General features: G+C 37.7%; 1 protein-coding gene across 6 annotated transcripts in view; it reads right to left on the bottom strand.

The window, feature by feature from the left end:
• The window catches only part of NAALADL2 (N-acetylated alpha-linked acidic dipeptidase like 2), a 1624416-nt gene that overhangs the window by 869750 nt on the left and 741227 nt on the right, over positions 1–13439 (bottom strand). For all 6 annotated transcript variants that reach the window (XM_044938294.2, XM_044938269.2, XM_025283251.3 and 3 more), the window contains one exon: positions 1734–2235. In XM_044938294.2, the coding sequence (XP_044794229.1) occupies positions 1734–2227 (494 nt within the window). In that variant the 5' untranslated portion in view covers positions 2228–2235. The remainder of the gene's footprint in view (positions 1–1733; positions 2236–13439) is intronic.

Raw genomic sequence — 13439 nt, forward strand, 5'->3', positions numbered from 1 at the left:
GATGCTGGGAACGATTGAAGGCAGGAACTGGGGATGACAGAGGATGAGATGGTTGGATGGCATCACCGACTCAAAGGACGTGAGTTTGAGCAAGCTCCAGAAGTTGGTGATGGACAGGGAAGCCTGGTGTGCTGCAGTCCATGGGGTCACAAAGAGTCGGACACAACTGAGTGGCTGAACTGAACTGAATCAACAGCCTTCCTGCTGGGTTCAGCCAACCAACAGATAACTGGGAGGAGGGCAGAAGGAAGAGCGAAGCCGTGGTACTTTTCACTCTGCTTTCAGTGGTGCCTCTGAGTGAGGTTATGTCCCCCGCCAACGCATTTGTGTATGCAGAAAGTTCCAACTTCCACTGAGTTTCCCCAACTCACCGTTTCTCCAGCCTAGGTTTAGTAATGACTCCATTCTGCTGTTCATCTGTTGGCTGTCTCAGTGTCCCCAAATTGGCTTCTCAGTTTTTCAGCTCTGTTGAAATTATTTCCCTATTTTAAATGCCCTCTCATTTAAATATTCAGGGAGTTTTCTGCTGTGGTTGGATCCTAATTGACACAATCACTCATTATAAGACAATGTTGTATCTTTCACTCAAATCACTATAAGTAATTGACATTGAGAAATACCATGGAAGTTGTTAGTTTCTTCATTTGACAGAGACATAGAGGGACACAGAAAACAAATGACCATGAGTCGTGTGATGTTCAGACAGAATTATATTTCACCAACATCAGTGTGATATGTCTCTACATAGATTAAATGATGCATCTGCAGTGGGCATGCTCCCTAGAAGATCCCTAGAAATGCATATGTGCTAACATATTGATGGTAATCAGTTGGCGTAACCCAAAAGGAATATCCTTATGACCTAATATCCCTTTCTCTCAACTATCTACACACAACAAATATTTTTCACTTAGGTTTAGTCTTTATTACCAAGTATGGAAGACCCAAGTGAATGCTAATAATTAATCTTCCCTTCCAATTCCTCACCTCTTTAAATATCTCAACTAGGAAACCCCTTACAATTCAACATATATGTTAACGATAGGATAAGCAATAAAATTTATCTTACCCATTTGTCACATGATTTTGAGTAGAGCTTTTCCCAAGAACTCAGAATTAAAGCCTGATACAAATATTTTATCATTTAACTTATAAATAACACATTCTGGCTAAAGAGGTCATAGGCAGACTTACCTTAAAAGAGAGATGACCTTTTACAACTGCCTGATATGTGGAACCCAATGTGTTTCAATAAAAATACTCATTGGGAAGCTCAGTGATGCAGTGGACCAAATACTACCAGTGCTTGCCTTAGCTCCTGACAGTTATTTCAGTCCATAAAGCACATTTATTTTATTCTGATGTCATTAAAAATTTCAATCATATGGCTAATGCACTAGTTTTTATTACATGTACATCCAGCAATCTTTGCATCCCAATTTGCCCTACCTGGGATTTCCCAAGAGGGAGAAAATATAGTGGCTCAAGTCTTTTAGTCTCTACAGTGGTTATGGTTCTTATCATTGATTATCAAAGCAACATCATAAATTTGTATTATAGTATCATAAATCTGAAACCATGCATCCCCCTCCGTGAAGGGGTTATTGGTAAGTTATGTCTCTCAGCTTGCCAGACTAACTTTAAACCATGGAAACATCACCAGTAGGATATTCCCTGTAAGACCTCTTTCCCAGGAGATGCATCCCACCAACATCCATGTTTTGCACACCTACCTGAAAGACTTCTTAATATCTTCTCCTTGGATTGTCTTGAGAATCTCCTGGTATAAATGAAGATCAAGTGTTCCTGAAGATGTAGCATTTGAAGGGCAATTTTTATGTGAGTAATAGCCTATCAAGATTCCAGAAATAAATAAAATGATTGCCATGCAAAATATTTTTAAAAGGCGGCAAAAGTTGCAGGGGTTGCTCTTTGGTGCAGATCTTGTATAATGGGTCACATAGTCAGATTCTTCTTGAAGTCTCTGAAACCTTCCTTTGGGTGAAGTTGCTGGTTGAATGGGATCAAGATTGAGGTCCGCAGTCTCTGAATTTTCCAGGTTCTGATTCTCAGCACTATTTAGCTGGAACTGGTCAAAACCAGGCTCCTCCAGTTCCTTTTCCATGTCCCACTCTAAGTCAAGTGCAGTGGCTTGGAGGTCATCATTGTCTAAGTACTGTGAATGTCCTGGAGCTCTTTGATCTGCATTGACCTTCTGATAGGCCATCTTTTTACCTGTGAAAATAAGAGAAGTATATTTTCTGAAAATAAACCAACAAAGACAACCTCCAAGGTGAAAACAAGTAATCTATATCACGTTCTAAGTCGCTTCAGCTTCAGTCATATCACGTTCTAACTCTTTGAGATCTTTATGGACTACAGCTTGCCAATCTCCTCTGTCCATGGGATTCTCCAGGCAAGAATACTGGATTGAGTTGTCATACCTTCCTCTGGGGCAATCTTCCCAATCCAAATTAGCTGCTTAGAAAATTGTAATGATTATGAGTAGGGGAAATACATCATTCCTGTAGTATGCATAAGTGTATGCATGCATGCTCAGTCATGTTCAACTCTTTGGGACCCCATGGACTGTAGCCCTCCAGGCTTCTCTGTCCATGGGATTTTCCAGGCAAAAATATTGGAGTGGGTTGTCATTTCCTCTTTCAGGGGATCTTCCCAACCCAGGAATCAAACCCGCATCTCTTGCATCTCCTGAACTGGCAGTCAGATTCGTTACTGCTGAACCACTGGGGAAGCCTCCCTAAAGAAAATCATTCAATAATAATTTAATCTTTTACTGTGCTATTGATGTTTACTATAGGAGAAAAGACAATAAATAAAAATAGAAGGCACTTGATGCAAAACTATGAGAAAACATAATACACACACACACACACACACACACACACACACACAATTCCTCTGAAGCTCAGAATAAAACCCAGATGTACAACTGCATTAAAGATAATGTATGCAATGAAGAAAAAGTTTAAACTTGTTTTTCAAGGTCACTTTTAAGAAAAACTGAGAACAGAAGCAATAATGCTGTGACTTTTTAAGTTAAGATGAGGTGGGAGTGGGGGGAAGACCCTGGGATCAGTTACATTACCAGAGCTCATTTTAAAAATGCAAGTTCAGGGTAAGAATGAAAACAGTAAAATGAAGTAGCACCTCTATAGAAATTCAAGAAGTAAAATATTGTGTTTTGCCTACTCATGAGTTATCAAAATGATTGGAAACCTTGACACTACCATAGAAAGCTAACATGTTCCCTGGGATTAGTGACATGAATTGGCCTGGCTCGCTGAACTTTAAATAAAGTCTGGGATGGCATCTATCCAAACAAGGACACCTTTTGCCAGGATAGGAGGGCTTAGTTTCATAACCTTGCTCCAGAGTGGCAGATGGAGGCCTTTCTCCCCTACACAGTTCTGGATGACAGTTTGCTCTATCCTGCAGAGTGGTATTAGGATAACTGGGCTAATTAACTACAAGTGGTCTTCAGTCTGTATTCAGTAATACACTGGTGTATTGTGGTTGCAGATTAAGAGTATTTATACTTAAATTTTCTGTGTATTAGATTTGTCATCCCAGCTGGATTCTAAGGTCTCTCACTATGTTTTATGATTTTTTCTACGTGCACCACTGTGGTGGGTGAAAAACAGAACACAGCCGACAACTGATTTCCCAAATGCCTTAGGGCCAGTTGTGAACAAGTGAACTCTAATGAAAAAGGTACAAAGACTTCATGAAAGAGTGGCATTATGTACAGAATTATGGGTATATACAATTTCAATCCTGGCTGGCAGATTTCCATATACATTAAACATCCTGAATGTTTAAGACAGTTGAAGTACCATTAAATATTAACTTCACAGTATAAAAAGTTTAACTCCAATTAGATTTCTCATCTGCTACCATATCTTCTAGGATTTAGTCTTGTACAGGCTGACTCAATAAAGATGAGTATCTAATATATGTCAGGTACTGGGATAGGCAGTGAAAACGAAGATGAATGGGTCCCTATTCCTCAAGTAGGGAATGATTCAAAAAGAACAACAGACCTTTGAACAAACAAGTCAGTCACATAACAAATGCAAAAATGCAAGGGAGACTCAGTGGTGATGGATTCTAGCAGGAAATGTGGGAAATGACTCTCTGTTCAAGTTCTTTCTAACTGGAGAGAAGAGAGGAGTACTACTGGAGCGAAGGGAGAAGTTAAACTAGAGCAGATAAGGGGTGTGAGAGGAGAGCAGCTAGGCAGGGGTGAAACATATAAACACACAGATGAACACAAGTGCATAGTACATGGAGCACTTGATAAACCCAGACTGGTGTGCTATGACAGAGGAGGGAGCACAAGAGCCTGAGCTGGAGAAAAAGCTAAGAAAGGGTAATCGTGGCCAAAAGGCTTACCTTCTCTGCAATTCAGGGTCTTCATTTGTGAAACGGGCATGATGGTAACATAAACCTCATAGTACTGTCAATAGAATTAACTGAGATAGTGAACGTAAAGCACGAATTTGTGTCATATAGGCTGTATGGGTTTGAAGGGCCATTTCTTATATTGGATGAGGGAGGAGAGTCAAGGATTGTTGAAAGAAATAAAATCAGTTAGATAATACAGAAGACAAGACATAATTCTTGATGGCATTGTGGAAAAGGGAAGAGGTTGCATAATATGCTCACGCACACACACTTGACACGCAATATGATGCTCGTTGTTTTACAGTTAGTCCCTGTGTAGACTAGGGTCTTTTTTTTAAAGTGCCACATGACATATGAACTGTTACACAGGTGTTTAATTGGTACTATGTATTAGAACAGCCTCGGGAGTGACTCTTTTTTTTCCCCTCCCTCTTCTGTTCTGCCTCCTTCCCTCTCCCCTTTTTCTGCTTGACCTGGTTTCCACAATGATTCAAAAAAACAAAATGCATTATTTGAATTCTTTGGTCACATCAAGACAAGCAGAGAAATGGAATGATTATGGAGTTAGTGATAATTATTGACAGGTTAGGAGATGGTTATAGTTGGTTAAAAAAAAAAAAAAACAGCATGAGACATTACTAGAGAACAGGAAAAACCTGAAGGCAGTAGAAATAAAGTATCTTTAAAATCCATGATTCTAACCTATTTCATATTACAGAAGAGGAAGCTGATGTCCAATGCTGAATCATTCTTTTGGCTGAGAAAAGTGACATTTCAGGACACATTTCAGGTGATTTGTGGTTTTATAAAACTATGAGATTAATGTTAGTGATTAATAAACTGTGGTGTTAAAAACCCCACAATCCATTTTTTAATGTACACTGCAAAATACTACAATTTCTAGCAGTTATCAACTTTTTTTTCTTATTTGACTTATCTTGACATATGATTATTTACTTCTTTAACAGTTCAATTTATGCATTATTGATTTATTTAGACACTGTTTCAATATAGTTTTCTAGATTTTTTTTCCTCCCATTTTAATGAATCAGAGTGTCTCTAATAGTTTTCTTTAAAAATACTGAATTGTAGACTGTGGTTTATGCTCAAGGAAGATTTTGGCACACAGAAGTTACTACAAGAAAAGTGAGATCTCTAATTCTGACCTCTAATACAAACATTCAAAGTCATTTCTCTACAAATCATTTACAAACCAACTGCAGTGATGAGGAAGAGTTTTCATTTCTAGCCTGACAATAGGCATTCCATCACCTGTACATCAGCAATTTAACGCTTTTCAAACATCAGACAGAGCCATCAATTAGAATGTTATGCAGATACAGATATTAACTCCTCACCATGATGGATATCTCCCTGACACCCTTACTACCACTTTTGGACTCATTACAAATTTATAAATTTACACTAAATTCTATCTTCCAGGAGACCAGTATCTGCATGGATTGAGCCACTTGATCTAACAAAACCCTAAATTTTAGGAAAATTTTCAAAGAAATAAGATTGTGATAACATATAATGGGCTTCCCTGGTGGCTCAACTGGTTAAGAATCTGCCTGCAATGCGGGAGGCCTGGGTTCTATCCCTGGGTTGGGAAGATACCCTAGAGAAGAGAATGGCCATCCACTACAGTATTCTGGCCTGGAGAATTCCAAGGACTGTATAGTCCATGGGGGTCTCAAAGAGTCAGACACAACTGAGCGACTTTCACTTTCAACACATATAATAAAGCATTGAAAAACTTATTTGATAAATTTATATTATAGATCATTAGAAATTCATTTGTTTAAAATTATCTTAAGGAAAAAATGGGGCTTCTCTGGTGGCTCAGATGGTAAAGAGTCAGTCTGCCAAGCAGGAGACCCAGGTTTGATCCCTGGGTCAGTAAAATCCCCTGGAGAAGGAAATGGCAACCCACTCCAGTATTCTTGCCTGGAGAATTCCATGGAAAGAGGAGACTGGTGGGCTACATTCCATGGCGTCACAAAGAGTCGGACACAGCTGAATGACTAACACACACACACACACACACACACAGGAAAATATTATACCTTTTTACAAAAGCATAAATCTCAGCCCTGACAGTTTTGTTTCACTTACCCTATTTAAAAAGAACTTCTCAAAAATTAAACTGAATAAAATGATATATTCAATTTTAAATAAGGATGAATTATTTCATTTGTCCCACAAATAACATAGCTTTCTTTAAAAACCTATTACCCATGAGACCAAGCAAAGGAAATATCTTTTTTTTTTTCACCAGAACTTTCAAATTCCCAAATACAATGGAAATTTTATATTGTAAAAGGAAATCTTCAGCAAAATCAGTATGTCTTAGGTACGATTGCATAATTAGGTCAAACTTCACACATTTTCTACAACTGATGTACTTGATTCATTCTAACTTATACTGTCATATTAGTTTACAGCTACCATATATGAGAAATTTTTTAAAAATACATGGGGCAGACTTTAGAAACTACCACATGAATTTTTCCCTAAAAGAAATGTACTTAGTTCAGTTCAGTCGCTCAGTCGTGTCTGACTCTTTGCGACCCCATGAATCACAGCACGCGAGGCCTCCCTGTCCATCACCAACTCCTGGAGTTCACTCAAACTCACGTCCATCAAGTCGGTGATGCCATCCAGCCATCTCATCCTCTGTCGTCCCCTTCTCCTCCTGCCCCCAATCCCTCCAAGCATCAGAGTCTTTTCCAATGAGTCAACTCTTTGTATGAGGTGGCCAAAGTATTGGAGTTTCAGCTTTAGCATCATTCCTTATTCCTTCCAAAGAATGCCCAGGACTGATCTCCCTTAGGATGGACTGGTTGGATCTCCTTGCAGTCCAAGAGACTCTCAAGAGTCTTCTCCAAAACCACAGTTCAAATGCATCAATTCTTTGGCGCTCAGCTTTCTTCTCAGTCCAACTCTCACATCCATACATGACCACTAGAAAAACCATAGCCTTGACTAGACGGACCTTTGTTGGCAAAGTAATGTCTCTGCTTTTGAATATGCTATCTAGGTTGGTCATAACTTTCCTTCCAAGGAGTAAGCGTCTTTTAATTTCATGCCTGCAGTCACCATCTGCAGTGATTTTGGAGCCCCCAAAATAAAGTCTATATCAAGTCATAGAAACTTGTTACCTTTCTTGAAATAGAAGTATTTATTGCATCCTTACATTCTTTATTATATTACTTCTTTTTATTTTGTTATAAAACTTAATTTTTATTAAAGGCACAATTTTCAAATACCTTATTTGTTTAGGTGGAATCCCTTCCTACCCAGGCCCACAGCGCAGGCTAAATTGTTTTTAAAATTCAATATACTCAAACATTTATCTTTTATACACACTTATTCTTTTGTAAGGGAAAGAAAACAAATATAAGATGAACTAAGAGATATTTTTCTACACTATGACAAGCTTAGATCAATAAAAATGAATTTGTATTCTTACTAAGCATATGAGTAGTTTAAAATAAATTGATACTTCTGAATGCTATCTTTCACACATTTTTACTGGCTGAAACTAAGTAAATTATATATGTGTAAAAATGAATATAGAAATATGCTAAAATTTCAATATATAAAATATAGTCTTTCAAATCTAATAGCACAACAGCTGGCAGATACTTTAGAAAATAAATATACAGTAAATGAAAGTTTCATTTTAATAAGTTATATATTACAGATGTCACTTAGAAATAAAATTATGGCACTGTTACTTCCTTGCTCAGCATTCGCAATGAGGGAATTTACTACATGAATGCTCTGACCTTATCAATCTCTAAATTAACACCATAGTCAGACTACTTAGTTCACATCCTAGCTCTGCTATGTAATTTAAACCAATCACTTAATTTCTTTATACTTAAACTCCATATTTGTAAAATGGATATATTAAGAGCATTGTATTTGCATGTATTACTACATGCAAAGAGTATTATAATACTACTTGTATTACTACAAGTGATATAAATTATTAAAGGTGCTTAGAACAAGGTCTAACACGGTGTAAGTGATCCACTAACACAGCATCACTCCACATCTATAGTGTTTAAGAAATTAAATATTTGGAGCATACAACTTTAAAATACAGACTTAATTAAATTATGACCAGAGGGCTTAAGTTTCAATCACAAGAACCTGGAGATAATGAGATGGAGCAGTGCACTCAAGCACTTTTGAGAATGGGAAGCATCTGTTAGTCATTAACTATGCTTCAGATAGATATGAGAGAAGTGGGGCTAATATATACACAGAAGTTATCATTACATTTGACATGAAACTGCCAATTCTGCATCATGCTATTAGAGTTGAGTTTCTTTACAGTCAATTAAAAACAAAAACAAAAACAATAGCTTTTACCTAATGCTTAAAAGTTCGGTTTAACTATTTCAGGAATTAGTGATAATTAATCATGAACATGGATTAGGCATTTTTTTTGTAGAAAACCATGTTTGCTTAGATGGTTGACTTGATCCATTGACTATGATGATACTGATAGTATTTTAACTGTAACAGTATAAAAGACCATATAGATCTTATTAGAATTACAAACGCATCTAAAGGCTTTTCTACTTGTAAAAGTTATTTTACAAGTAAGATAAATAAATGAGGCTGGCAGATTAATTTGAAAACATAAGGCAGAATCTCAATTTCCTATGACAGCTCTATGATTGAATCTTTATTGTACAATGGGGGAAAATATATTCATATAGTGTTTCCTGAAGCTTTGAATGTCAAATCATTTGCTGGTTGGAGTGGATTGATTCGAGGCAAAGGCATTTCTTAGAAATGTCAGTGCATCATCAAAAGGCATTCATTATGCACCTCCATGCAGCATCACTTTAGATGCTGCACCAGTGAACTAGGAGTGCCCAGAGGAATTTTTATATTTAAGTTTAAGGATATTCCTTATAGGCTGAAAACATTTGACATAAATTTTTCAGTATGAATCTAGTTTGTACAAATAAAGCCTATATTTGTGAAATAAATTTTTGTTGTTGAAAGCTTTAATGGTCTCAACTTGAGAGCAGGGCCGAAGATAAAACTATAAAAAAAGTAATACAGAAGACTCTCTTCCCTGACTTAATTTTTTCAGTATAATGAGATTTTTTTTTCCCATCTGGTTTTGTGAAATGGAACCTGGCAATTGCTACAGTGTCTGGAAAGGCAGTAAGAATTCCTTATTTAATTGCAATTTTGTATGATAACTGTATAAAATAATGACAATAATTATTTGTTGTTCATGCTTCACTAATTTAAAGACTTTATAAAGTAAGGGGAAATTATTATCTGTGCTTTATTTTCAGGGGGGAAAATACAATTAGGCCAAACCTACTCTGAAACAGGTAATTGTACACTGAATTTAGGGAGAGTAGATCATCAAGCTGGAGGTATATGACTAAAACTTAACTCCGAGGCCTGAGTACTTTGATCTCTAAATGACATGTAAAAGGTATATTTCTAGGATGCCAAATTTATGAGCTATAAATTGCAAAATGCAGTCAAAACCATTTGAGGGAAAATTATTTGATGAAATCCAGCAGGTTTGTGTAAGTGTACTTTATATCACTTGCATATGTATGACCACCTGGCAGTTCCCTGAGTGGGCTGGCTTTCCTTTGGGTACTTATGTGTAATGCACACTAACTGAATAGTTTGTTGGGCCCACCCAAGTTCCTGCATTTAAAGTAAGGTTTTTCCAATATCAGAATGATATAATTCAATACAAAACTTGGCAAAGAGAAGACAATTTAAATGAGCTGAAATAATGAAGTATACTCTATGGCTCACTTGAATAGGTAGGTACTCTAGATAGTACTATGTGTCCAAATTATTATGTGAGTTTCAATTTCCTCTAGCATCACAATACTATTTTAGGGATGTGTAAATCATTCCTGTTTCTGTCATGACTCCTTTCCTGGTCGTTTTTTATGTTGATTCCTTCTAGATTCTAGAGTGTCCTTTGTTTCCCCTTCCAGGTCATCATTGCATTTATTCTAAAGTATGTATAAAGTATCCACTAACTTGCGCAGAATTTACATCCTGTCCCCCTTCAGAGTAATGCACATGGCCTACACTAGAAATGCACATACAGGAGAGAAAGGACACCACAAACTATAAAATAAATGAGAGGATAAAAACTCATCATGTAAGGAAAGCCACTGAAAGTCAGCGTTAATATAAGTGTGAGCTTCACCTAAGTCACGATGCAAAAGGGTCTGTGGGGTCTTCTTAGGCTCAGTCAGCTTTCCCCTAATCTCACTTGTTAATTATAAAACTGTCAGTTTTAGCTGAAGAGTTTACATTTATTTTTTTCTGAGTTCTCTCTCTTTGTAGTTGTCAATTTCCAATATGGTAAGCAACTTTCTCTATCTAGTCAGAGAAATCTATGAGTCTCTTTTTTATCTTTAATTCTTAGATTTTAATATATAACACACCTATCTTATGGTATCCAAAATCATATGCTAATAGATATGATTTATGGAGCCCTTAAAATAAGCAAGGATTTACTATAAGCTTAACACAACATATATGATGTCATTTAATCAAACAATCCTGTAAGTTGAGTACTATTACTATTCCCATTTTACAGATGAGGTATCCAGGTGATACTAGTGGTAAAGAACCTGCCTGCCAATTTAGGAGACATAAGATGTGGGTTCAATCCCTGGGTCAGGAAGATCCCCTGGAGGAGGGCATGGCAACGCACTCCAGTATTCTGGCCAGGAGAATCCCATGGACAGAGGAGCCTGGCAGGCTACAGTCCATGGGGTTGCAGAGTCGGACATGACTGAAGCAATTTAGCAAGCATCTATGACTCAGGGATTAAGTCATTTCCCCAACTTCTCACCGCTATTAAAGTACAAGTAGGTGGAGCAACACAGCTCACTGTCAAATTCCAAAACCTACTCTTTTCAAACATTACAACATTCAGACTCGGAAAGTCCCCAAAAGCTGGTATGATGTTAGCAATTTCAGAGATCTAATGGGCTTCTTTATCCTTGTTTTGTCACCAATATGACTACAAGCACCAGATGTGCATTAAATCTGAATGATTCTGCCTGGATCCTTAGATTCCTCAGGAGGTTGCTCTGACTCCAGGACCTAAGAGATCTCTGTGGCTTGCTCTCCGCATTGCCCTGGCTCACACTGATGTTTCTGGGCACTGTGGTTTTAAATAAGGGAGAATTGCTTCCATGTCCATTGCTCTGAGGGAAAAAAAAAAAAAAAAACCACAATCTCCACTTTATGGTCTCTTCTAAGCAATATTTTTAAATTTTCTTTTCTCTTGCAGAACAACTGTGCTTAGAACTTGGAAACTACAGTTCACATTCAACCTGCTGCTGTCCTGTTTTCAGGCATTCAAACCCTTTGATTCAAGCCCTACGACGTGTAGTTTGCATGATTCTAAAAGGGCTTGAGAATGTCAAGAGTTAATGTGTCAATACATAGTAGAATGGCAACCCACTCCAGTACTCTTGCCTGGAGAATCCCATGGACGCAGGAGCCTGGTGGGCTGCCATCTATGGGGTCGCACAGAGTCGGACACGACTGAAGCGACTTAGCAGCAGCAGCAGCAGCAGCTCTGCTCTGAGACCTGCCTGCCAGGAGGAGCTCCTTAGCTTGATAGATACACTGCAATTTTTTATCCTTTCAGCCAATGTGAATGATCTTAAATTGCTACTTTTTGACTACAGCTCTTGGATTTCTGGGAACAGACAGAAGAAGCTTTTATCTACATGAGGCCACTAAGCACTCCATTTTTCACTTTTTTCAAAGGCACTTATTGGCTTACTTTTTAAATAGCTTTACTCTTCAAAAAGCATCAACAGGTTTCTACCAACTGGAAGTGCTTTATTTTAAAATTTGTATCTCTATTTCCTAAAATCATAATACAGAAAGACTATTCAAGGTCTAGGTTGGTAATTCAAGGCACCCAGAAACTGTGCTTTTTGTTTTCGAAATGATTCTTCTCATACTTGGTCCTTAAGGGTGTTATTAGGAAAAAAAAAAAAATGTTAATAGATGGTGGGAAAGGAAGCAGCCCAGAAAAAAACACAGGTAGAGAATGTTTATGTTCACTTAAAATTCAGTTAGAAAATATGTATCATATAGTTCAGTTCAGTTGCTCAGTGTGTCAAACCCTTTGCGACCCCATGGACTGCAACGGACTGCCGCACAACAGGCCTCCATGTCCATGACTAACTCCCGGAGTTTACTCAAACTCATGTCCAAGTTGGTGATGCCATCCAACCATCTCATCCTCTGTCGTCCCCTTCTCCTCCTGCCTTCAATCTTTCCTAGCATCAGGGTCTTTTCAAATAAGTCAGTTCTTTGCATCAGGTGTCCAAAGTATTGGAGTTTCAGCTTCAGCATCAATCCTTCCAATGAATATTCAGGACTGATTTCCTTTAGGATGGACTGGTTGGATCTCCTTGCAGTACAAGGGACTCTCAAGAGTCTCTTCCAACACCACAGTTCAAAAGCATCAATTCTTCAGTGTTCAGCTTTCTTTATAGTCCAACTCTCACATCTATATATGACCACTGGAAGAACCATAGCTTTGACTAGATGGACATTTGTTGTCAAAGTAATGTCTCTGCTTTTTAATACGCTATCTAGGTTGGTCATAACTTTTCTTCCAAGGAGTAAGCGTCTTTTAATTTCATGCCTGCAGTCACCATCTGCAGCGATTTTGAAGCCCAAAAAAGTAAAGTCTCTCACTGTTTCCATTGTTTCCCCATCTATTTGCCATGAAGTGATGGGACCAAAAGCTATGATCTTAGTTTTCTGAATGTTGAGTTTTAAGCCAACTTCTTCAGTCTTCTCTTTCAGTTTTATCAAGAGGCTCTTTAGTTGTTCTTCATTTTCTGCTCTAAGGGTGGTGTCATCTGCATATCTGAGGTTACTGATATTTCTCTCAGCAATCTTGATTCCAGCTTGTGCTTCATCCAGTCCAGCATTTCTCATGATGTACTCTGCAC

This window comes from Bubalus bubalis, chromosome 1, assembly GCF_019923935.1.
Source record: "Bubalus bubalis isolate 160015118507 breed Murrah chromosome 1, NDDB_SH_1, whole genome shotgun sequence".
NCBI lineage: Eukaryota > Metazoa > Chordata > Mammalia > Artiodactyla > Bovidae > Bubalus > Bubalus bubalis.